This window comes from Arachis ipaensis, chromosome B3 (assembly GCF_059453495.1).
Source record: "Arachis ipaensis isolate K30076 ecotype BB chromosome B3, ASM5945349v1, whole genome shotgun sequence".
Taxonomy (NCBI): domain Eukaryota; kingdom Viridiplantae; phylum Streptophyta; class Magnoliopsida; order Fabales; family Fabaceae; genus Arachis; species Arachis ipaensis.
This window is the reverse complement of record NC_142438.1, coordinates 125,522,066-125,549,649: the sequence shown is the minus strand read 5'-3', so window position 1 is coordinate 125,549,649 and position 27,584 is coordinate 125,522,066. Positions and strand designations below refer to the sequence as shown.

The following is a 27,584-nucleotide window of genomic DNA, read 5'->3' as shown; positions in this document are numbered from 1 at the left end:
ATCATGTAGTATTATTGTTCTTTATTTATTTACTAAAAATATTAGAGAATCATTAAAATTTATTATTTTTAATTATTATTTAATTATTAATATTTAAAAATATAAGATAAAATATATTATTAGATTATTAGACTAAAAAATCTATACTAAAAGAAGGTGTGGTTAAGAAAATGTTTACATTCTTAAAAATTTTTACACACCAAAATCTTTATTATGTTATTTTATAATGTAAGATTTTCAGGAATTTAAAAACTACACTTCCTAAAAGAATGAAGGTATTGACTAAATAATAACAAAAAAAATAAATTTTGATAATTTTTTTAATATTTATTATTTATTTATATATAAATTATATAAAATTGCTATGCATTCAAATATTTTTTCATTTAAGTTTATTTAAATAGGTCCAACTCCAACAAAAATCACTCTCATTAAAAGAACGTTATTACTCACGCTTCTTCTTCTTCTTGTTTCAAATTCATGCTTACGTTCTTCTTCTTTTAAATTCACGTAGATTCTTTTTCTTCTTCTCTTTGTTATCGTCATCACTAACAACACCAATATTTTGTTAACATCTTTATTGATTCTGATTTTTTCTAGTGCCATCATTACATAATTGCAGTTCATTTTTTAGTTTATTTTAATTCATTTGTGTGTTAATTTCAGTTCACTTGTGTGTTAATTTCAGTTCACTTGTGAATAAAAAATTTAGTCAATACTTATCAGTAGTATCAAGTGAACTGACATACAAATGAACTGAGAATTAACACACAAATAAGCTTAAATAAATTAAAAAATGAACCGGAATTATTTAATAATGGCAGTAGAGAAAATCAGAACTAATAAAAACATTTGCAAAATATTGATGTTATTGGTCATGACTATAAAGAAGAAGAAAGAAGAGGAGAAAAAGAAAAAAAAAAAAATTTGCGTGTGCAAACTTAGAAGAAAAAAAAATTTGCGTGTGTTTCGTTGGAAGAAAAAGAAAAAGAAAGAGAAGGAGAAGAATAACGGAGAAAAAAGAACTTACTTAAATTTGAAAGGAAAAAAAATATTAAAAGAAGGAAAAAGATAAGAAAAAAAAAACGAAAAAAAAAACCGTAACTTAAAAAGTTGTTACAACAAATTAACAAATTGAACGAAAAAGTTTATTCTAAATTATAAACTTTCAGTCATGCAATATGCACCGCTATCGTTTGGACTCGTCCGTGTGACTTTAATCTTTTTTGTATATATTTTGGTTCACCAATTACCAACAAAGAGAAATTCTAGTTAGTAAACCCTTTTTTTATATTAAAAATGTTATCTTTCAGCATGAGTTTAAATTTTAATAAATTAATTAGTCAGATTTATGTACTTTAATCACTTTTAAATAATAAATTTTAAAATTAATTATTTTTATGAATGTAGTAATATATAACTAAATATTCATACACATTCTTTTACAATAATAATTTATAAAAAATCAAATTTATATTTAAAATATTAATTATATCCAAAATTTGTGTTCACATTATTCATTTTTATTATTATTATTGTTTTTTTTCACCATTACCACTTACCACCATCCATTACAATCATTAAAATGCAATAAATAAATTAATGAAGTGTTGATTTCAGATAAAAATAAAAAAGTGTTGGCTTTTGTAACTTTGGATTCCGAGCCGCCCAAAACTCCCAGCACTAAGAAAAATCCGCTCAAGTTACTAACACGGCCAGAAATAATGAGCTTTGAATTAATTATTAATTATATTCTATGGATTTAACTAGTATTCTAAGAGTATATTTTAAAAATATAATAAAAAAATTTTAATATTTTTTATGTATTTAATACATTAAAAATTTAATTTTTAACATAATTTTTATAAAATAATTTTTTTTATATAACGTACAATAAATATGACTATAAAGTAAACTAGTCTAAAAATTGGTTGTGCCATTTCTTAAGAGTTGCTCTTCAAAGCTGTCTGGTTTTCATCATTACGAAGTTGTTGGAATTCTCTGCTTGGCAGCTCTAAGGTCAAGAATGCTGGGAGGCATTGGTTTTATGGAGCCATGCAAGTCCACCAGATGAAAGAAGTCCTGTTTTGTTATGTTTTTCTTCTCAACAAGTTCATTCACCACTGCATCCATCAGCACTTTATTTTCATGTAGGATCTGTTTATGCAAAAACAAAGCAAGCTCGCTCTTATTAATCAACAAGAAATGAAATGAACTTGTTGAAATTGTTCATCAATCACAGCATACCTCTTTTGCGCGTTCATAACACAAGTTCACAATCCGCATTGCTTCCAAGTCAATGTCCTGACAACGAAATGCAACAAAGTGTGTTATTTCAATAATGTGGTTGCAATGAGAAAATTGAAGTTGAGACTTGAGAGAGAGAACCCATACGTTTATCCGGTCTGCCACCCAGAAATTGGTAATTCCGTGGTACTTCTCTGAAAGCCCACCAAGAACAAATATCCTTGCTGCGGACCTCGCATTGTCTGCAGTTTCGGCCCATATCGTACTCAACTGAAATATTATAAAACAAGTTAAAACAGCAACCAAAAAGAACCAATGAAGCAAATAAAAAGGACTGAGGAAACTTGAGGAAAGCAAGTAAGAATTTTATCTTACTTGACCACTCCCAAACCAAATTTCATCAGCTGCACGGGGAGCTAGTTGAACAGTAATATGATCCAGGGCAGATTGTCGACTGCATGACATTAGTAGTTATAAATTAGAGAAACAATGAAAGGCTCTAAACACAATTCTGTAATAGTGCAATGTAATGCAGTTTAATTGATCTAAGCAAAGAATCCATACGTGAGCATTCCTTCGTTAAATTTGATAGGATCCATCTTCACCCGCACATAACCCAATTCCCTACCAGCTCTGGGAGCAATTGTGACCTGCATCAACAGCAACATAAAGCTAAAATGTCAATTTTTTCCACCAACAATCAATCAGATAAGGTGAGATTATGTCAATTACAAAATGGATATAGTGTAAATTCCATACAAACTCGATATTTTTAAGATCAGGAAAGTTCACAGCTACGACAGCCATTGCAGCCTCATTAATAGCTACTTGCTTCCAAGTCTCCATGCTTCTCTCCTTTTTATCCAGCATTCCTCTTTCTTCCATTTGTGCAGCTTGTAACAAGTCATCAGTAGTAATCTGCCACAGTGAAATGCAGTAAATAAAAGTATGCAAGCTACAATTGGTGGTCTGACTATTAAATCTTTTTCAATAGGAGATATTACCTCAGTCCTTGAATCCCTCATCATGTTGATGGCAGCAACCTCAACTATGTTAGCAAGCTCTGCACCAACCATGCCATCAGTCATACTAGCAACAGCAAAATAGTCCACATCTTCTGCCATTGGCTTTTTACGAGCATGGACCTATCAAAGTATCACAAGGAAGGGAAAGGAAGAAAGATTAGTCTAAAATCACAATAGCCAAGTTTTGAAAGGATAACCATAAACAGTATTGTATACTTGAGAAAACTGAAGCCTGAAGCCGAAAACCACAGATGTAACATAGTAGAGGAGCAACCTTTAGAATTTCTATGCGACCAATGAGGCCAGGCTTGGGAATAAATATTTTTCGATCAAACCGACCAGGTCTCACAAGTGCAGGATCCAGAATGTCTGGTCGATTGGTGGATGCAATAGTGATCACCTCTCCTCTTCCTTCAAATCCATCTAAGCACACCAAGAGCTGGAACATTCAGTAAATAGTAAACATCAACCAATCTTTACACATTTTTACTTCACGAAAGCAGTTGGAAAGTTAAGTGGTGCCATGTTTAACCTGATTGAGAGTAGCGTCACGTTCCTGTCCACCTGAACCCTTAATCAAGCCACGCTCCCTTCCCACAGCATCCAGCTCATCAATGAAGACAACAGATGGAGCCTGAGAAAGATTGAAGAAAATTGTTGGCAATTGAATGCAAAAACTAAAGCAGAAGAAAGTAGGTAAATTTCAGGTGATTCTGTAAAAGTGTAGCATGATTGGAAACAATAGACTACTATCTGCTCGATGCAAATAAATAAAAGAATTGCAAGAAACAAGGTCTTATTTTACTCTAAAGAAAGCAAGAGCACAATGGCAAAGCCGAAACAATCACGTACATTTTCCCTGGCTTCCGTGTAAAGTGCTCGCACACGAGATGCCCCTACACCAACGTATATCTCCACAAATTGTGAAGCGGAAATAGAGAAGAAATTAACCCCTGCCTCACCAGCCACTGCTTTTGCCAGCAATGTCTTTCCCACCCCAGGAGGGCCACAAAGAAGTATACCACCTGATAATGTGACCAATCCAACGTTTAGAAAATCAAGTATAAAACATAAGCAAATTGTGTTTTACTCTTTCCTTCTTTCTTTATGTTAAATGAAAAACGTAGAACCTGTAAGAACAAACTGTATGCGAACCACCAAACAGGCTTTCCCTAAGGCTAAGGCAGTTCAAATTAATGCATTCTATTATCAAGTGTTGACTGGAGTTACCTGGTATTTTCACTCCTCTCCTTCGGTACATTTCCCCGTGAGTAAAGAACTTGACAATCTCCTCCAATTCAAGACGTATCTTACCCAGCCCTGCAACATCACTAAACTTCACATCTACACCTCTCTCTAAATACTGAGGAAGACTCTTGTTCTTGGCTCTCCGAATGCGTGCCCCCGACTTCATAAACTGCTTTGCCATCTTCAAATAATCATTCTGCTCCTCCCCTTTCTCATGCTCACTCTCATCATCGTCATCACGTTCAACACCCTCCATCTCCTTCTCCAACTCCCTCATCTTCCTTCTCTCCTCAGCCTCAGCTCTCTCAATCTTAAGCCTATCCTCATAATCCTTCTTTTGCTTCCTATAATTAAGCACCACAATCCTATAGAAAATGTAGAAGAAAACCAAGCCAAGTGCATTGACAACATTAGGATTATTTGCCAAATCATACCAAAGATCAGCCATCCTCACATAATTATCCCTTGCCCGAATCAATGACTCCTGATACTTCCTCTTCCTTATCTCCTTCTTTCGCCGCCTCTCCTCAGCCTTCCTCTGCGCCTTCTTGGCCCTCTCCAACTCCTTCCTCTCTTCCCTCATAGCTTTCAGCTCCTCTTCCCTCTGCCTCTTAAGTTCCATCCTCATCTCCCTATACTCTTTCGCCTTCTTGGATTCTATCTTCGGTTTCTTCTCAGCAAGCTTAAGCATAAACTTTTCAATAGCAGGTAGCACCGGACCCCTTACCCATATAGGAAGGGGCAAGTTAGGCCTCTTAAGGGGTGGTGTGTATGTATTCATACACAAAGAACCAATGTTTAATTCATCCCATGATTCCCAAAACTTCCTATGAGTCTCAAACGATGGCAAAACCGTCCTGAACACTCTAGAGTCTTCTAGAACCACCAGAACTGGTTCGGCCTTTTGCCTCAAGTTTATAGAACCGGGCTTAATTATGTGTCTGAGCTTCTCAGCCTTCTTTAGTTCAATAAGGTCGCTGTAGGGAAGACGATCAGAGACCACTGGAAGACCCTGAGCCCATGACTTCAGCTCCTCCAGCGTCAAAGCTTCGGCCTTTTTGGGTGCCCTTTTCTTTCCCTTCACGGCGGATTCAGCAGCAAGGGTGGTGGCTTGTGGCAGGGAAGCAGAGATAACGGTAAGGGTCACTGTAAGCTTGAGGAAATTGAGGTTTTTGTTGCGAGTTTTATCTTTGTTGTCGTCATTTTCGGGTTCTGGTGTTTGAATTTGGGATGATACAATGGAAGTGGAATTGAGGCGTCTGGGAAAGGTTCTGAATTTGGGGTTTAGGGATTGTGGGAAGGGAGATGAGGAAGGAGAATAACTAAGGAGGAAAGGGGAAGACATGGGAGTGTTACGCAAAAAGAAAGGGGTATTGGTATTATGCTACATTAGGTTGATAGTTGGTAATGTAGGTGTTGCCATTGCCATTGAAGATGATGAAGACGATGATGAAGAGCAAGTTCAGTTCGGAGTTCTGAAGAAGGGTTTTCTCAGTTGTCTTCTCTTTGGATAAATGTCATGCAGTCACTGAGGGCGAATGAGTAAATTACGAGCTTGTAATTCAGGGGTGGATCCTTCACAAAAAAATTGGCAGCATCAATTGTTTCATCTCAACCATTAAAATCAACCAAATCAAATTAACGGTAAAAAATAAAAGAGCAAAATGACAAATATATCTCTAAAAATTTATATTTCGGACAGATGAATCTCTAAAAAAAAAAAATATCAATGAAGCTTTTTATAATAACATACGTAAACAAATTAATTTAAATTAAGACTTCCTATCCTAGTCATCAAATTAAGACTTTCTATCCTAATCATAGGGGCTAATTTGGAGATAATATGTCCACATCTATCATTCCAAAGAACTTTATTATTATTTTTTTTCTTTAGAAATTAATTTATCCGAAACAAAATTTTAAAAATCGGACCGATCATTAAACTGTTCTAATTATTAATTTACTAATTTATTGATCTAACCAATTCAACCAGAATAATTGTTTTATAATAAAATAATAAATATAAATAAACATACTAAAATATAACATTGAGTTAAGTACAATTTTTGTTCTTAAGGTAGAGACTGAAAAATGTTTTCGTTCCCAATCATTTTTTCGCTACAAAATAGTCCCGAAGCTTTCAGTTTGTTTTAAAATCATCATTTTTCCTAAATTTTTTATTTTTATTACCATTTTACCTCTAATTAAAAAAATTATAAAATAAAAAAAGAAAGGGAACGACGAGGGGTGAAGAAAGAGAGTGGGGGGGGGGGAGGTGGCACCGCCGCACCCCCGTGCCGTTGCCTGTGATGGAGTGGGGAATCTCCATGCCGCCGCCGCCGCTCCTTTCTTCCTCAGCACACACCCACGCCGCCGCCACCACCGCATTGTCGTTCTCGTCGCAATTCGCGACGTCGCCACCACTGCCGCAACCCTTTCCACGCGACCTGCCACCACCACCACCACCACATCTCTCCTCCCCTCGCGATTCGCAGTTCACTGCCGCAGCATCTCCTTCCCAACCACCCCGCAGCCCTTCTTTCTTTAATTTTTCTGATTTTGCTTTCGTTGTTGCTTTGATTTCATTATCCATCGTTGTTGTTAGTGTTCTTCTTCTAGTTGTTGTTGTTTCATTGTTGTTGTTTCACTACTTCTACTTTGTGCTTCTGCATGCTGCTTCTGCATTCTCCTTCTTTTTTCTGCATTTGGGAAGGACATTTTCGTCCGAAGGACGATTTTAAAACAAATTGAAACCTTTGGGACCATTTTATAGCAAAAAAAAGGTCGATGGCAAAAAAAATTTTCAGCCCCTACCCTAAGAACCAAAATCGTACTTAACCCATATAACCTTTGTTAAGCTTGTTGATATTGATAATATACTCCAACTTAGAACGAAAATGACAAGGGTTGAAGTTTTGATTTAGCCTTCGATACCATACCATACCATGTCAACGACCATCTCACCTTATATATCTAAAACTATTTCAAAAACTTGCACCCAAGAAAATCTATAAAACTGGTGCCTAAAGTTATCATTTATAAATACACAAACTTCCTCATTATAATGCACAAATTTACTTAGAGCTAATTTTCAACTTAAAATATATTTCTTTTAAATACGCAAAACTACTACTTCCCTACATAATTCTCGAATATCATAAAGTGACATATCCACAATCTGAACTTAGGTTCTGTTGACCCCACACTTGTCTACTTTGCAGTTGAACTCAGCTGGAAACATGAAATAAATTTACAGGTAAATTCTAGTTTCTATCCCTGCCAACCCAAATTTCAGCACCTCTAAATTCTATTAAAAACTTAGTTACTGTGCAAGGTTAATTATTAGAACGTGATCCTCAAAATCTTAGTAAAACAATATAATTTCGATTCAGCAACATTAAACCAAGATAATCCATATTGATCAGCATCATGCCATAATTCATTTTTACAAAGTTTTAATTTATTGTGGTCTATATATTTCAAGGTTCTAAAAACCGGACCAGTCATCGAACCACTCTAATCACTGATTCACAGGTTCACTGATCCAACCGATCTAACCGTAATTCAACCTGAAAAACTGTTTTAAAATAAAATAATAAATAAATTATAAATAAATATCCTAAAATATAATTATAACCTTTGCCTCAAGATTTTTCTACCAATCTGATTCAGTCAACAAACACCAAACTAATAAGATGTAAAACTGATTTCACTCCAAAATAAGAGAAAAAGAATAATCCTTTTCCACATATATGTCCACAATTAAGACAAGAATACCTCCATATGCATAGCTTCTATATCTGGGTCATCAATCCCTATGGAATTCTTGAAACTGATTATCCTATCAACCTCATCACCTTTAAGTTCCTCATCACCAGGAGGAAGGAGAGAGGACACAAACCTTTTAACCATCGGAAAAGAAAAACAAGCAAATGAATCATGTGATGCATAACCCACATAGCCAAAATCATTATCACTACCCAGGCCTGCGTAACAAGCAACAAGTCAACAAAAAAAAAGCACTCACTCGGCGTATATATATCACAAATCTCTGCCTTAAAAGCCTCGTCTTGCTTGCTCACACCATACCTGAAGTAAAAATAAATAAATAAATAAACAAAGTCAGCTAACAATGAACCATTCTAGCAGAAACTAAACTGAGTAAAAATTACTCGAGGAGCTACTGTATAATGGTAAAGCATAACAAATGTTATCAATGATTTAAAGCCAGAAATCGAATAAATCAGCAACAAAAATTAAAAAACACCAACAAATAATCAGCAAATCAGAAAGACAGAAACCTTATAATAAAACAGGAAGAACAATAAACACATCAACTAAATGAGGAACAAAAAAAAAAAAAAAAGTAATAATTTGAAGTTCCAATAATACTAATCAGAGCAAGTAAAAAAGAACAAGTAACAAATCAGAAAAAATACTAAACAGAAGAATAATCAACACCCTTAATATTCAGAAGTTCTAGTAATAAAAAAACAACACCCTAATCAGAATTCTAATAATCAAAATCAACACCCACACCCCTAATCAGAAGTTCTGATAATCAAAATTTCTCCCTAATCAGAACATTAATTAATTAATAAAATTAATTATTTACCTGAGAAGAGAAGAAGACGACGACCAGAGAAAAGAGCAGAGCAGAGCAGTGGCGGGGGCTAACAGAGAAGAAGAAGACCACCGGACGAGCAGAGAAGCGTCAGTCATCAGTCGTCAGTCGTCGGTCGTCACCATCGTCAGTCGAACGAGGAGCTTCGCCGGTGGCTGGTGAGAGACAGAGAGAGGGCTGAGAGAGAAAGGGCGGCGCCGTGCGTGAGGGAAGGAGGGTGCGTGGCCAGTGGCTCAGTCTCAATGGCTGCGACTGCGTGGTGCGTGCTGGGGGAGGAGACGAGGTGAGCGTGGGGATTGAGAGAGTGAGGCTGAAAGGCTGAGGGAGTGAGGGCCGAGGCTGAAGGCCCTAATTTTGGTGTGGGTTGGGGGAAACGGCGAAGGGCACTGGGGCAGTCTCGCATGTAGTTTTTTTTTTTTTTTTAATTAGAATCAAGCAAAACGGCGCCGTTTTAAAAGAACCGGCCGGTTTCCGGTCCAGTCCAACTGGCCAGTTCTCGGCCGGTTCAGCAGTTTTTATCCGGTTTTTTAATTAACGGTTTTTGGCACAGGACCGGACCATTGACATTGCCAATTCTCGATTCAACCGGCCGATCCGGTCCGATTTTCATAACATTAATACATTTATCAACATATATAGATTTACTGTCAAATATTGGAATTAATTTCCACATATCTTCAAAAATCAAATAAGAATTCACTGAAGTTATTTATATCCTTCAAATTACCACCATATTTATGCCACAATGAAACTTATCTCACATATGCAATAGTTAGCATTTTAGCAGAGTCATCAAGCAGTAATCCAGTAACAGAGTCATCAAAATTGAAATTTATCATCGAGCAGTAAGCAAAGCCATCAACCAAGAACCAGCGCTAAGCACTGACTGAGCATTCGAGACATTACCTTTGGCGAGGGCAGTGAGCAGAGATTTAAGGGAGAGCGACAGATGACAGGAAGCTGGCGACGAACACTGGCAAGCTGGCAACGGACAACAGAGAGCTAGTGGCGAACACTGGCGAGCTGGTAACGAACAGCTAACGGACTAACGATGGGGCGAAGAGCTGCTTTGCTAGGACCCGGAGACGCTGGCGTTGGGCAAATGAGGGGAGGGCCTTCGAGCACGATGAACCAAGAGGATTGGCGAACGGCCACGACAAACTTGGCAGCGACAGTGAGACGCACGGCGCTGCGATGGAGGCTAGGGATTTCAAGAAAGAGCTGAGACTTAGATAGTGAGATAAAAGGGGAGAGAGGGGAGAGAGAGAGAGACTGGTTTCTGCACTTCTATCTTCAGAAACCCTTTTTCTTTTTTCTTTTTTTTAATGAAATATCAAAGCAGCGCCGGTTCAATTTCTAGTCGGTTCAATAGTTTTGAAACGATTTTTTTAAATGGTTTTTTTCTTGGACCGAACTAGTACTGCCACCGGTTCCCGATTGAGTTGGTTTCAAGGTTCTAAAAACCGAACCAGTCATCGAACCGCTCTAGTTACTGGTTCACTGGTTCATAGGTTCAACCGTTTTGACCATGGTTGAATCGAAAAAACCGTTTTATAATAAAATAATAAATAAAATATAAATAAACATATTAAAACATAATTATATTCTAACATAAACTTTAAAATATCATCCAAATTAAAAGTACTACATAAACTATAATGTTATGATCTCATTCAAATACAAACTCAAAAGTCAAATAACAAAAACAACCAACCAAACATAAAATGCCAACATCCAATTGATCCAAGTTTGTCATTCAATCTTATTAGTCATTTGGAATTTTCATGAGATCAGCTTGACTTCTTCCGTTGGACAACTTTTAGTAAAGTATAAATCCAAGTCAATATATGGAAATGCAAACCAAAAACTGAATGTTTGCAAAATATTTCATTGATCAAATGCTGAAATGCGGTGAGATCAAATAACAATCAGCAAGCATCGCAAAGCAAAAGTGCAAAACAATCATATTCATCTTGGAACGACACAACACAACCCTACCCTAATCAATTAATCAATGCTCCAAAAATTAATCATGCTTCAAGCAATCAACAACAAGGTTTAGAACCAACAATTAATCAATGTTTCAACAATTATTATTACAAAAAATCTGAATACAAAATTCAGCAACCCAATAACAAAAAATAAAGACAATCTCAATCTCAAGAATCACAATAACACCAGTAATTTAGCAAATTAACAATTTGATAAGAACAAAGCAACCCAATAATTTCAATTTCAACTTTCAAGAATCGCAACAATTTAACGAACCAACAAATACAAAATCCAAATAGAAAATCCAGCAACCCAATAACAAAAAACAAAGACAATTTCAATCTCAAGAATGAAGAATCACAATAACAGCAACAATTTAGCAAATTAACAATTTGAGAAGAGCAAAACAACCCAATAATCTCAATTGCAAGAATCACAACAACTATTTAACGAATTAACAAGTACAAAATCACAGGTTCACAGGAACCCACAGCAAATCACTCCAACCCAATAATCTCATAAGTCAAAATTATTCGATAATAATTCAACCTAGTAACAAGTTACAACAACAAAATTCACAACTTAACTAACAATAATTATTCATAATTATTCAATGAGCAAAGTTCACAGTTCAGTTCACAGTTCACAGAAAAATCAAAAATCTAAATCATAGACATAGCTCACAGTTCACGGTTCACAATTCACAGAACTTCACAGTAACAACAAATTATTCAATTATAGTCTAAAAAAATTACCTAGAAGCTAGAAATCTTGAACAGAGCACGCAAGAGGGAGACACCACAAGTTTCACCTTCGAATGGGCTTCGAACGGCCTTCGAACAAGCAGTGGCTGCAGTGGAACAGAGCTGGCGCCGACGGACAGTGACTGCGCGACTGAGGCTTCCACGTTCGCACGGTGGCTGCGCGATGGAGAGGAAGGAAGGTTGCGACGGCTGCTGCGCGATGAGGGGGAAGTGAGGGAGCAGGCAGTGGCTCTTCGAAGCTGGAAGTTCCGCCGGCGGCGGTAGCAGGCGGTGGCTGGACGGAAGTAAGGGAGGACCAGGAGCTGTGGATTGAGTGTGAGAGACAGAGAGTGGCTAGCGCGTTCTAGTTCTGGAGGCTAGGGCTGTGGAGACTGGACTAATAATGGAGTAGACGAGTAGTGGAGGAGTTAGGGTTCATTGATTCAGAATCAATGAAACGGCGCCGTTTGCTTCCCAATTCAAAAAACCGGCTGAATCACGGTTCGATTCGACTGATCGGTTTCCGACCGGTTCGACGATTCAATAGCAGTTTTCAAAATTTGCGGTTTTTGCATTTAATCGATTCGTTTTTGTAACGGTTTACGGTTCGACCGGCCAGTTCGAACCGATTTTTAGAACCTTGGTTGGTTTCATCGGTTAGCCTGGTCTAGTTTTTAAACCATGTTGAGAACACATAAATCCAAAACAAGTGTCATGTACAGAGAGTTGTATACTTGGTTCATATGTAACGTACACAAAGTAAAGCATTAACCACTACATTCTATATATGTATAATGGACTCACGGAAACTAAATCCAAATACCAAACCACCAACACTTCCGTAGCATAACATATTGAAAACTAGCAATTCAAGCGCAAAATCTAGAACGATAATAAAGTAGTGTAAAAAGAAGAAAGAAAATAGGAATTTATAAGTTAAACAAAGAGAAGGAAAGACTTGTGTGTGCGCGTAAAGAAGAGACTAGAGAGGATTGTGTTTTAAGGTGGCTGTTGATGATTACGGTGGTGGTGCGCGGTGGGTATATGGCGGAGTGAGGAATAACTAAGGAAAGAGTACGGGCGAGGGAAGAGTCTACTATCATCACTATAGTCACAACCAAGGTCTACGCTCTATTTATATATACTAGCAGAAGATCCGTGCATCAGAAGACCCGTGCACGGATTGAAAATTTCTATTTCTTTTTTCAGTCCTTTTAGATTGTATTTTTTATATTAATAAAAATATTTTTGTTGTTCAATTTTTTTTATTTAAAAATAAAAAATTTATTTATTTTATCACTACTTAAAATATATAAGTATCATTTCTTAATTCATCATAATTTGTAATTTTTTTTTAATTAAGACTAAATTTATACTCATTCTTTCTATTCTTATTTTTTAAAACATTCATTTAAATGTCAGCATACTATTTGATGAGCACTTAGAATTTGCTAAAGAAATCCTGCCTTACAGTATATTGTATCATATTCAACTTCATAAGTTATACGACAACAAATACAATTTAAACATATAAACGACACAATTTAAAAGATAAAACATAAATAAGAACCATAACTAATATCATTTATGTAAAAATTCTTTGATTTATTATGTTAAAATAATTTATTTCTTAGATAAAAAAATTATTTTACAAAAATATAAGTTATCATTTTTCAATGCTAATGAAAGTCTATAAAATTTAAAAGACCCAGTGCATAAAAAAATGAGGAACTTACAGATTTAAAAAAACTACTATTTTGACCCTTGATTTTATTTATTTGTTGATTGAAAAAAAAGAAAAAGAATAAATGTTCGAAATCTTTCATCAAACTTATTTTTCAAGATGAAAAAAAGAAATACAGAAATAAAAACAAAGCTTTTTTCCAACTTGAACTATCCTTTAAATCTCTTAACCACTATCTTTTAATTTGAATCCTAACTTAGTTTAAAGAAAGCACTGTAGAGGACGTTACTTTTTGACGTTACTTTTTGCTTTCGAACGTTGCTTTTTGCTTTACCTTTTATTTGAAAGGTAAAGTAAAAATATAATCTACTTTTAATATACCATTTGAAAAATCAAGAGTAGTATTCCAAAAATACTTCCTAATGTGCTTCTAAATTTTTTTCAACCTATCAAATTCAACAAATCATGTGACTTATACTACTACTACTAAAAATATCTATCCAACCAACAAAGACATAAAATTAAAGAAGTATAGAGTTGTACGATAACAATATAAAAAAAAAAAGAGGTCAACTCAAACAACAATTGCAAAGGAAAAAAAAAAAAAGAAAGAGGTCAACTCGAACAACAATTGCAAAAAAATCAAAAGTGCATTTATGTAGGAAATGTAAATTTCTAATAGCAAAAAAGGTGTTTACAGTCGACAGATACTCTCTTCTTTTTTTCTCTTTCTTAATTTCCAACCATAATTAAATCATGAATCCCAGTGGATAAACTTACGGCATAATGAATCATTTTCAAAAATGACACATGTAAAGTAATAATTTTAATGGTTTAAAAAAAAGGTGATATAAGTAATATAATTATATAGGTGACTTAACAACTGTACAAATAATTATTCAGAATCACAAAATCAAAATATAAGAAAAGTGCTTCATCACATATACTTGACCCTCCGACAAAATCATAGGCCTCTGAACAGTAACTTGTATTTTGCACCTCTGTCAATACACAAGATAATTTGTATCAAATTTGCCATCATTGACCAAGGAAAGAAAATGTATAATTGGCACATATTAAATGAAATAACAGTTCGAAAAATAAAAAGGACAAAATATAAGACAAACTACAAAGAGCCAAACATTAAATACAAAAAAATTCAGGAGTAGATTAAAGCGAGAATGAGATAAGGACACAACATGCTAAATTTCACATGTTTAAGAGTTACAAACACAACAAAAAAAACACCCCAAATCAACTCAAGAACAATACATTTAAAACAAAAGATTAGATCATAATATATTAATTGAGGCATGCTTGGAACACAAGAACTCCATGATTCATCAATTAAAATCAACATCGTAGAATTTGGGAAGAAATGACCACTGAAATTGGAAATAGTCCAAAGCCTAATCACCCTAACCTTAGGAAATATGAATAAAAAACAGTGAACATTCCATACACATAAACTAACCCTTTAATATTGGAACAAAATAAAGCCAGAAAAAAAACCAAAATGAGCGAAGCCAGAAAGCAAATCCTAAAAGCTAACCTTTAAAAAATAAACAGAACGAGCGAAACTTAAACTTACCTACAGAAAGTGATCCACACTAAAACCCTTCGCTGTAAAACAAATGACCCTCAAGTTGTTGTCCTCCTTCATACTTTACACTTCATAATTTTAAAACCTATATATTTGTCCGTGATTGAAAAATTTTTCAACATAAATTCTCATTTTCTTGAGTAGCAATAGGCATTTTAACAAAAAGAGAATGCATTAAAATCAAAAGAAAGCCAAAACACAGGATGTTCTTTGTTACTTTTATTTGAACAACTGGAGTATCAAATTGAATCCATTTAGAGTAACCAAATTCTTCAGCTACTGAAAACAACTGTTTCATCGTTGCAAAAAAAAAAAATATATAAAAGAGCAAAGGTTAGCACCATATGTTTAGATCATATCTTGAAATGACATAAAAGGATAACTTTTATCATTGCATCTACCTTTCAAGTTTTAGTAGTAATTTAATTTACAAAAGTTACATGTAATAAAATGAGTACATGATTTCAAATCATAAATTATGTGAGATACCTTTTTTGTTAATTATAAGGTGCAAGCAAGGAATATCATTGCAATCTCAGGAACCATGTTTATCCTCTATCAAGCATTTCTTTTTCATTAGATTCTGCAAAAGCATTTGGATAACACAGCCATAAAAAACAAATTTCCTTTCCAACTTCTGCATAATTGTTTCAATAAAAATAGATAAGACATCTATTTTTAAAGCAAATATGCATTAAAAATACAAAGTAAATAATTTCTTCCGTAATATTCCATGTTTTCGAGAGGAAATCATGTAATTTCTAAATTATTCCAATACAAAAGGCCCATCGCACATATCCAATAATATCAGTATTAATTTTGCTTTTTGTTCTTTTCTTCCACGCGTGTATCTAATATATATTACTTGCACAAATATTTAGCCGAATTCCAATCAGATAGTAATCGATTGTCAAATTTAATTGAACAAATCATGAACATTTTTGCACCAATACAAATGGAAATTCCATAATATTCGATCACCAACCAATTTTCCATTTTCATTCAAGAAAAAAGAAACGAAGACCACATTGCATAAGACTAACTATTGAACCAAATTAGAGACGATAAAAAGAATTTAGAGGCAAATAAGAAAAATCCTGATCTCAGGCTTTGAAACTATAAAAATTCATCCAACTCCCCCTATTGTTCTTTTTTGCTAGAGAGACCAAAAAACAAAGTAATAAAATAAATTTCATCTCAGATTATAAAAAGTGAAAGACTGTAAATTTTATGGCCAAAGAACATTAAACCCGTTCGAATCAAAATTTACAGAAGATAGTGTATAAATGACCTAAATTCTTTGATTTTGGACATCAAGAAGGGTTATTAAATAATTACTACTAACATACATGCAAGAAATAGCCTGGGGAATCTTCTAAGCAAAGAAATCAAATAAATTTTAAATCAAAAAATACTTTAAACACCTGAGAAAAATAGAAAAAAATCAAAAATTAAATTCAAACAGAATGAAAAAATTAAATAAAAAAAGATTAGCAAAGAAACATATGAATTAATAAAAATAGTAAGTTCAAATTACACTAACCAATATAACTTATCCCCTTACAAAGATACTTATGAATGACGAAATCAAAAACAAAAGCAAATGAACAAACCTTCAATTTCTCATGAGCTTCATTCATAAAATTTTCCAGCATTCCTTTATTTGGTGAGTACTATTTATATAACTAAAATATGATCAAGTAATAACCATGTGTTTAGATTGAATGCTAATTTATAGAAAGTAGTAACAAAAGAGTAAGAATAATAACACTTTTTATATTAAAAAATGTTGCTGCATTGTTTCTTTTATATGATTGAATTCATTTGCTTAGCTTAAGATTTTTAGAATAGTAAAAATAAATCAATAAAGCAATTAAAAGGTAGCAAAAATACTTACATCAAATGCCTTGGACTCAAATTGTTTTTTATTTGCATGTTCTCACAGATTCACCAAAGAGTATTGCCTACTCATCATATCTGTTGAAATCAAATGTTGTTCACATAGTGTAAGACCTTGAATATGCCACATTTGAGTATTTGCAACCTGCAGAAATTGTACAATGATAAAAATGAAATTTCCATGTATCAATGTTTAAAGAATTGAAAAAGAAGCTCACACATTGTTGGATCAATAAAAGTAATGAAATTGACACAAAAGCAATCTCTTCAACAAAGAAAACGACAATGCAGACAGAAAACGCAGAACAAATAATAAAAAGAGCATCTTTTCTCCATAAATTGAGAAGTTATTTTATCTTTTAATTGAAAATCTTAAAAGTTCTTTCCCTCCATCAATAAGTAGGGCACAACTATAACCCATTAACCACAATTATAAGGAAGCTAAGGTAACATAACTATATGATGCTAAATCTACGGTCTATAGTTCAACAAACCAATAAAGCAAGCAAACAACATAACCATATGCAACGTTCTCAACAACAAAAGCAACAATTAAATTAAAACAAAAAAATAAAATGAAGCAATTTAGCTTAAACAAGTCAATGAGAAATCACATTCCAAAATCAACACATTCATTACATTCTAATTCTCAGGGGCGGAGCTAGAAGAAATATTAGAGGGGGGCAAAAAATATTTACACAATAAAATAAGACTAAAATAAAATTTTAAGGGGGGCTAAACTAAAATTTACATATAATTTACATGTAAAAAATTAAAATTAGGGGGGCCATTGCCCCCCTTTCCATGTACCTAGCACCGCCCCTGCTAATTCTAAAATTGTTAGTAATTTGTAGTTCATGCCAACCCATCATTCACCTCCAAATCAAAAGAAGGAATCTCAATCAGTTACACGGTGATTATGCTCATCAGGGGCTGGATCAGATCCAGAAGCTCCTTGCACGGTGCCTCCATTTGAAAACCTGAAACAAAATTTAAAAAAAAGAAAAAACCCTAAGAGGAAGTAGGCCAGAGAGAGAGAGAGTGAGAACACACCGGCCAGAGGTCACACTCACCGCCTCAGAGGGAGAACTCCCTTCCCGTCGAGCCCTCATCGACCCCGTTATAGTCCATCTTGCCTCTTTGACTCATCATTTCCCTCTTTTTCTGATCATTCCGCCGCTGCTGTGTTTGAGAGGAAGAGTCACAGCCTCAGGAGGAGAAGTCTCGACCTGTCCTCCGCCCCATTATAGCCCATCTCGGCTGTGAAGAATTAGTGCACAGCAACACCGTGAGAGCGAGAGCAACACCATGAGAGAGAAAGTGAGAAAATGAGAGAGAAAGAGAGTGTCACACAGAGGAAAGGGAAGGAACGAGGTCACAACAACGACGAAAATGATCCAGGCCAGAAGGAGAGAATAGCCAATCGAAAAAAGAACGAAGAGAATGAGGGGATTAGGGTTACTCCATTTTCATTTTTTTATTCCAAATTAACGTGAGAGTGACGCGTGGCTTAATGAGCCACGGCTATTATACAAGTAATAGATAATAAATACCAAAAATAAAGTGACCATCAATAAAGTTTAAAAATTGAGCTCAAAAGAAAAAAAAGATATACATTTAAAAGGGTGAAAAAAAATAGATTTCAGTTAATAAACAAACTCTGTAAAAAAGTAATACAATAGGTCAAAGAAATGTGAAAAAACTATGAATCAACAAATGGGTTATGGCTTTATGTATAAACATATATCAATTAAGAGATTTGAATTTTGAAATACATAAAATCTTTACTTTGGGGTGGGTTTGGTGATTTTATTTTTTTTAAATTAAATGTTTAAAAATATATCATTTTAAGAGTTAAAACAAGAGAGTTAACAGTTCCAGTGCGAAGCAAATGGTGAAAAAAAAAAGCAGAACAGCAACACTAATTATTTATTTAGTTAAAGACCCAAAAAGAAATAGGGCATCAATAATTCAAAGATGAAAAGCTAATTTAGCATCATAAATAAAAATAAAATAAATAACACCACCATACCAAAAATTCAATCAAAGCAAACTCTCACAAGATTTTGTTTATCAAATAATAAAATAAAATGCAGAGATATGCAAAAGTTAAAAATTAGAAATTTGCTCCCACCGAAACAGAATCAAATTTTGGAAAAAATAAAAAAAAACTGAAAAATAATGAAACTCACCTCAACCTCCAGCAAATAATATTGAGGTAAAAATAATCAAAAACTTTTTTCACCTACCAATTAACATACGAAAAAACAAACCAAACAAAAAAAAGTTTATAATGATAATAGTGAATGAAATAATAAAAGATCACGTCATTGCTTATTAAAAACAAAACAATAGCTGCATACAGTTACTTACAGATGATGTGCCATCAGGATTTCTGACAGTCCTCCATCGCACGATATTGCTCTCCAAGCGTATGCGTTTCTTAGCTCCAGACTCATCAGTTACAAAAGTATCCTCTTCCACGTATGTTTTAGGATCAAATGGTTTTGGGTCAACACCCATAATATTAGAAACTTTAATCATGTTCATCTGTCCCAGAGATAAAGAGAAAGGAGTTTAACATTGAAATTCAACATCTTTTTACAAAAATTCAATGCACCTATGGAAACCATTTCATTATTTACATAAAATCCTCTAAAATGACATAGCTTCATAAATTGCATTCATCATTCCAACGTTATCAGATATGAGATAGTTTGATGTTAAAAAGCCCCTCATATAAGCTGCCTTTTGCCCGAATATGTCATCAGAAAGTGATCATGAAAGAACATGAGGTGACACTAAGGGAAATGCAAGAACCAGAATAAGAAGAAAGCCTATGCCTAGATCCAGGAATTGTAAACTCATGCAATAAGCACACCTTTTAGTTTAGATATCATTATTTTAGTAGGCTTCAAATATATTTAGATTTCCAATGAAAAAACATATCATATTTCTAATGAAAATACACACAAGTTAATTTTTTATCTAGTTAAATACACAAGAATAAATATGACATCAATAATTCTAAAACTAAAACCTAAATCTAAATGACTCTATCAATTGTACCACAAATTACAAAAAATAAATAACTAAATCTAAATAACATGCAAGTTCAATTCAAGTGGTGTATAATAATACAAATAAGGATAAGCTTCTCACTAATTTTAATTCAAAAAAGAGGAAAACATAATATGTAAGTGATATGAAAGGAGTAGATGGAAAGGCAAAGATGAGATCCCTGATGGTTAGATTCAATAGAGAAAAAGTGCATTGGATTGAATTTTATAGAAATTTTCACCTTTTACCATAGAAGCTTTTTAAAATTAAATGTCTAAAAATATATCATTTTAAGAGTTAAAACAAAAGAATTAAGAGTTCCAGTGCGAAGCAAATGGTGAAAGAAAAAAGCAGAACAATAACCCTAATTATTTATTTAGTTAAAGACCCAAAAAGAAATAGGGCATCAATAATTCAAAGATGAAAAGCTAATTTAGCATCATAAATAAAAATAAAATAAATAACACCACCATACTAAAAGATCACGTCATTGCTTATTAAAAACAAAACAATAGCTGCATATGGTTACTTACAGATGATGTGCCATCAGAATTTCTGCCAGTCCTCCATCGCACGATATTGCTCTCCAAGCGTATGCGTTTCTTAGCTCCAAACTCATCAGTTACAAAGGTATCCTCTTCCACGTATGTTTTAGGATCAAATGGTTTTGGGTCAACACCCATAATATTAGAAACTTTAATCATGTTCATATGTCCCATAGATAAAGAGAAAGGAGTTTAACATTGAAATTCAACATCTTTTTACAAAAATTCAATGCATCTATGGAAACCATTTCATTATTTCCATAAGATCTTCTAAAATGACATAGCTTCATAAATTGCATCCATCATCCCAACGTTATCAGATATGAGATAATTTGATGTTAAAAAGCCCCTCATATAAGCTGCCTTTTGTCCAAATATGTCATCAGAAAATAACCATAAAGGAACTTTTTTAAGAATACAACTACTTCTATCATTTTAAACTGCATACTTTTCACTTTGGCACCTTAAATATTGCACCAAAAATCATAAAGGCATCATATGCCAAAAGAAGAATAAGAACTCTTATCCAGCCACCCAAAGTCAAAGTTAAATTCAAATTAATATATAAACCACAGGCTTCCACATAAATTACGCCAGACCTTTTCTGGAAGAGCCGGAAGTGGTTGCAGCGGAACCTCTAATAACTCCAATGGTGGCCCAAGTGGTTTTTCTTTAGTTTTCATCTCATAATTTTTCTCTTCTGACCCATATCTATGATCCTCATCTGCAAGTATATCCTCTGGCCTCAGGCTTTTTTCATAGCTCTCTTCTTCAACAGGAGATCTCTGAGGCAGGAGATTACTTTGATTATTCATTTGCAAAATTTTAAGCAACACAAAGACAAACTAAATATATCAGTTATTGGTAGCAGGTACTCACATTTGAGTCATGTTCAATGTCATGATGAACTACATATCCATCCTCCTCTTCATCATCGTCAAAATCCCCAAATACATCACGAATTTCAGGATATTGATGATTAATAATTAATTTAATAATACATTGGATATTGATTTGATATAATTATAATAAAAATATTTTCTTAAATTAATATAAGCATGCATTATTCATGAGCTAATTGTAATAAAATATGTATTCGACGCCGAGGTTCTTCAATTAAAATAAAATATTAAATAATTTGATATTTACTCTAATTTAATTAAATATTTGAAGTTATGATTAATGTAATTTAATGAATCAAATAAAATATTAAATGATGAAATATTTATCCTAATCAAATCAAATTATATAATTGATTAGTTATAATTAATACAATTGAATGAATCAAACACATTAAATTAAAAAATAATTTAGTTACTTTGTGTCTTAAGAACAAATTTTAAAAATATTCATTTTTCAACAAATATTATAAAATATTTTTTATAATATTTTTAACCTATGGTCTAAAGGCACAGTTATAATAACCCATTAAAAAAATACTTAATTAGTTAATACAAATTATTAGTATAATTGATTTAGTTTAATAAATTAAAAGAAATGAATGTGAAAAGGAAAAAAAGTATGCGCCTAATAATAAGCCATTAAAATACACAAAAATTTAAAAAAATATATAAAAAAAGTGAAATGAATAAATAAAGATAAAAGAAAAAAATTAAATAAATTACAAAAATTGTACTCTAAACATGAGAGAGAGAGGGGGAGGGAGAGAGGGAGATAAATAAAGATAAAAGAAATAAAAATTAAATAAATTACAAAAATCTATTTAATATACTAAAACTGGGTTTTTCCCCAACTAATGAAAGTGAGGTGTCATTTTCTCGTGAATCCATTTTTCCTCCAAAATGAATGCATTTAATGAATAATGCATAATTATACTAATTTAGAAAAATATCTTTATTATAATTATATAAAATCAATATTTAATGCATTATTAAACTACTTATCAATTATTAATCAAAAATATTTTTAATTATTTTAATGAATAATGCATAATTATACTAATTTAGAAAAATATCTTTATTATAATTATATAAAATTAATATTTAATACATTATTAAACTAATTATCAAACGAAAATATTTTTAAGCATTTTAATTATATTCATTTTAATTATATTTATATCCTTCTAATTCTTATTTATTATCCAATGATTTTATTAGTGGCAAGTTGTTAACCCATTTATATTGATAATAATAATAATTTTATTAGGATAAATATCAAATTCTATTCCTAATATAAAAATATAAAATTTAATTCCTTCCATTTTTATTTTACCATTATAAAAGACCGTGTATGTTAGAAGAAAATATCATTCGTTTACCAATTACTCTTTCATTTGATAGCTTTTACAACAATTCTTTTTCTTCCTATTAGGTGTCGTTGCAAGAAGGCAACTATCGTGGACACAAACTACCACACTCTCCAACTTTCGTACTCATCATTCGAAGCTATATAAGATATGTTATCTATGAAGTATTTATAGACCATGGTGTTATCATGTATGCATAAATAAAAAATGTTTCGTATTTAAATTTAAGTCCAACTTTCGTACTCATCATTCGAAGCTATATAAGATATGTTATCTATGAAGTATTTATAGACCATGGTGTTATCATGTATGCATAAATAAAAAATGTTTCGTATTTAAATTTAAGTCATTTACCTGTTTGTGATATATTGTAGTGTAAAATTACTTTCAATATGTGTTGTGTAATGATATTATGTTCTAATTTAAGCTTTTACTTTAGAACTGTATTATGATTTTATCTCATCATTTTTTCTTAGATATCAAGTTGACGTATTTTTATTTACTATTATTATTGAAACAGATGTGATATGAAATGTACCAAAAAAATACTCTCACATTCAATTTATTTTATTATAGTCTTCTATCTATTCTATTTATTTTTATTTTCTTCTTATTCATTTTATTTTCTTTTTAAATGTTATATAATTTATTATAATTTATACCAATCTCCTTAATATACTAAAACTGGGTTTTTCCCCAACTTATGATGGTGAAGTGTCATTTTCTCGTGAATCCATTTTTCTTCCAAAATGATTCACTATTTCTCTCTTTTAAATTTATTTTTAAAAATGATCTTTAATTGATATAATTATATTATAATTAGTATTTAATGAATGCATGATACATAATTATACTAATTTAACATAATCTCTTTATTATAATTATACTAATCTCTTTTAAATTTATTTCAGAAAATTATCTTAATTATAATTATATAACAATATTATACTTAGCATTTAATGAATAATTCATAATTATACTAATTTAGAAAAATATCTCTATTATAATTATATAAAATTAATAATTAATACATTATTAACCTAATTATCAATCATAAATATTTTTAACTATTTTAATTATATTGATATAATTCTATTTTTTATTCATTATCCTAAAATTTTATTAGTGACAAGTTATTATCTTAATGGTGACCTATATAATAATAATAATAATAATAATAATAATAATAATAATAATAATAATAATAATAATAATAATAATAATAGTAATAATAATAATAATAATAATAATAATAATAATAATAATAATAATAATAATAATAATAATAATAATAATAATAATAATAATAATAATAATAATTGATGTGCGGAAAACGATCCGACACAAAACTCACCGGCAAGTGCACCGGGTCGCATCAAGTAATAATAACTCACGGGAGTGAGGTCGATCCCACAGGGATTGAAGGATTGAGCAATTTTAGTTTAGTGGTTGATTTAGTCAAGCGAATCAAGATTTGGTTGAGAGATTTGTGATTTGCAGAATTTAAATTGTATGGAAAATAAAGGAAATGGGTAATTTGCATGAAATTAAAGAGAACTGAAATTTAAAATGCCAAATCTTAAAGAGCAAGAAATTAAATAGCAGAAACTTAGAACGCAAGAAATGTAAATTGCAGAATCTTAAAGTGCAAGAAATGTAAATGGCTTGAATTGTAAAGGGAATTGGGAATTGGATTTGCAGAATTTAAACAAGGAAAAGTAAAATTCAACACACAGAAGAGTGGAAGATGCCTTGGGTTGAATCGGATCTAAAACAGAAATATAAAAGAGCTTGAAAAGCATTAAACAGAGAATCGAAAATGGGAAATCCAGATCTCAGGACTCAAGAGACTAGATAACCAAGTCTAGATCTCAATGCCTTCCTAGATCCAACAAGAACAATTGCAAAGGAAATGAAGAAATGTAAATTGCAGAGAAAGTAGAAGAAGAAGCAATTAACAGAAACTGAAATTTAATTGTGCAGTAAGTAAACAGAGAGATCTCAGGATGAGATTGAAACAGAATTTCTTTAATTCTCCATCCAAAATCCGAAGCAAGAAAAGTAAAGAGTATTCAAGCAAGATCAAGGAAGAAGAGAGATCAATTCTCCTCCCCAAATTCTCTTGAATTAAAACAACAATGCCAAAATGTAAAAGTGAGCTCTCTACAAAACTACTAAATCCAAACCGAAAAGAAAGCTCTCCCAAAAACTTAAATCCTATGCTATTTATACACTTTCTTCAAATGGTCTTCAAGCCTTCAATTGGGCCTTTGCTCTTGATGGAATTGGGTTGATAGAGGCCTTGGTTGATTACTCTTGGAGTTTGGAGAAGAACCGAAGTGAACCGGGTTTGGAATCATGTAAGCTTGAGTAAAAGTTTGAGGCAAACTTTTACTCAAACTTTTCATATCAGCCACCCCATCCTTGCTGCTACCAACTTTTGAGCCAAAGTTTGGGGTCAAACTTTTGCTCAAACGTTGGCTCCCCCTTGCACACTCATGGCGCCAACGTTTGCCAAAAAGTTTGAGGCAAACATTGGCGCAAACTTTTGCTCTCCAGGGTGTTGATTTGTGATGCCAACGTTTGCCAAAAAGTTTGAGGCAAACGTTGGCTCAAGCTTTTCTCCCAAAAGTTTGCCAAAAAGTTTGAGGCAAACTTTTGCTCAAGCTTTTTGCCCAAAAGTTTGCGCAAAAGTTTGAGGCAAACTTTTGGTCAAGCTTTTTGCTCCCTGGTTCGTTTTTACTTATTCCAAAAGTTTGAGCTAAAGTTTGAGGCAAACTTTTGCTCAAACTTTTTGTCCTCTCTTCCTCCTAGCCATTCCTTCTTGCTTCAACCTTTCTCCAAGCTTTCTTCACCTATCATTAATCAACCAAACACATCAAAGCTATGCTCAAAATCATGAGATATTCATTCTTTCATAATATGTGACAATTATAGCATAAAACCTCATGAAATTGCATTAATTCATCTATGGTTGATTAAATCAAAGGAAGCATGAAAATCTACCCAATTGGCTTGCTTATGGCTTAAGAAAGTGTATAAAATCAATTAAAAATAAAAGAGAAAGGCTAGTGAAACTAGGCTAAGATGACTCGTCATCACAACACCAAACTTAAAGCTTGCTTGTCCCCAAGCAAGAAAGGACTTATGCTCAAAGGTTCTTTCAATTAAGACGGATTGAAGAATAGCTTGTAAAGTCCTATGAGTGACGTGATTAAGTGACAGTGGGGTGAACTCTAAACTATATGCTCATGCAAGGGCTTCAGTGCTTACTAGTCCCCACATATTGGGAGTCTTAGGTCTTAGGACTTTCATCCAAATGGTATCATAGAGATCTCTTTATATGTAATCACCTTGAAGCAGCTTATAGTTTCTTTGCTTTGGCCTTGACTCTAAGTGTCATGTCTCAAAGCGGCTCTTTAGGTAAGCTTTCAATCAATACTCCTAAACCAGTTGGTTTTAAGGTATTAGGTGTTAAAGCACCCCTAAGGATTTACTTGCTCAAGCCTCTTTCTTTGACACAACTCAACCACAAGCATTTACTAGGCTAACAACTCTTTGAGTTTTGTTTCTTCTTTCTTTTTCTGCCTAGTAATTGATGCTCAGAGCCTTGGGCTATGTTCTTTTTGTTTTTGTATTTTCTTTATTTTCTTTTATTTTGTTTGCTGCTTCTTGGATCAATAAATTTTTGAGAATCTCCACAATACTTCTTTGAACTTCATGTCCTGCCTATGAGCTCCCATGCAAGTTTTCATAAGCATGCAACCTCAATACATTATCATACAACTAGAACCGTCACTTCTCCTAATCTTTTGCTTGCCTCAAAATTGTTTAATTCCTCAATCCTTCTTTTCAAAGAACTTTCATGTGATGCATTTTTGAAGTATTGAGTGCAAACAAGTGTGAAAAGTGTGGTGTTGTGAATAATCAAGTATCTTAATTATTGAATTACAGAAAACTATACTATGCAGACAAGCAGGGGTATTATATCACTTTCAATCATAGCAGTATCTGATATAAAACAATCACTGAACAATACAACCTTTTGGAATCTACTTGCTGTCCTCCTCCTCATCATCCTTATTGCTGGTTTTAGCATTCCTCTTTCATTTCTTTGGGTGATGATGCTTAATCCTTCCAAAAGCTTGTATGACACTCTGCAATGATATTGAAAGTTGCTTGTTCCCAAAGCACTTGAAAAATGGTTAGCATGCATGATTTATTTGTGGGATTTTGAACTTACTTTGGTGTGGGAACACCAAACTTAGTACCTTGCCAATGGTCCTTGTGCATCAGATTAACCATGTGTAAAATTCTTTTTCTTTTTCAAAAGTGACAAAACTGGAAACTTAGGAAACGGCAGCATAGTTAACCAGTTTATCTAAATTCTTGAAGCTAGCATTATGCAGAAATTGAGAATGTGTTTTATGATGGGATTTTGGTGGAACACCAAATTTAAAATCCTTCATTCTTCCTTATATTGTTTTGGTGTGAAACACCAAACTTAGCTTCTTGCAATATAGATAAAACTAATTAACCTTTTTATTAAAATAGCTATGAAAAGAAAACTACCTCAGGTTGGGTTGCCTCCCAACAAGCGCTCTTTTATTGTCACTAGCTTGACATCCTTCATTCTGTGCTCATG

The 27,584-nt window shown here is 32.8% G+C and overlaps 1 protein-coding gene across 1 annotated transcript; it reads right to left on the bottom strand.

The window, feature by feature from the left end:
* Window positions 1–1,785: 1,785 nt before the first annotated feature.
* On the bottom strand, window positions 1,786–12,974 carry EMB2083 (AAA-type ATPase family protein). Its single transcript, XM_088508107.1, has 15 exons — window positions 11,892–12,974; window positions 9,136–10,345; window positions 8,548–8,609; window positions 8,298–8,421; window positions 4,503–6,095; window positions 4,125–4,297; window positions 3,805–3,906; window positions 3,547–3,711; window positions 3,252–3,392; window positions 3,007–3,165; window positions 2,812–2,897; window positions 2,623–2,701; window positions 2,395–2,517; window positions 2,248–2,304; window positions 1,786–2,157 (listed from the first exon to the last, which is right to left on the bottom strand). Exons 5-15 carry the CDS (start codon window positions 5,863–5,865, stop codon window positions 1,981–1,983), a joined length of 2,625 nt encoding a protein of 874 aa, XP_088364233.1. The 5' UTR covers window positions 5,866–6,095; window positions 8,298–8,421; window positions 8,548–8,609; window positions 9,136–10,345; window positions 11,892–12,974; the 3' UTR covers window positions 1,786–1,980.
* Window positions 12,975–27,584: the final 14,610 nt, after the last annotated feature.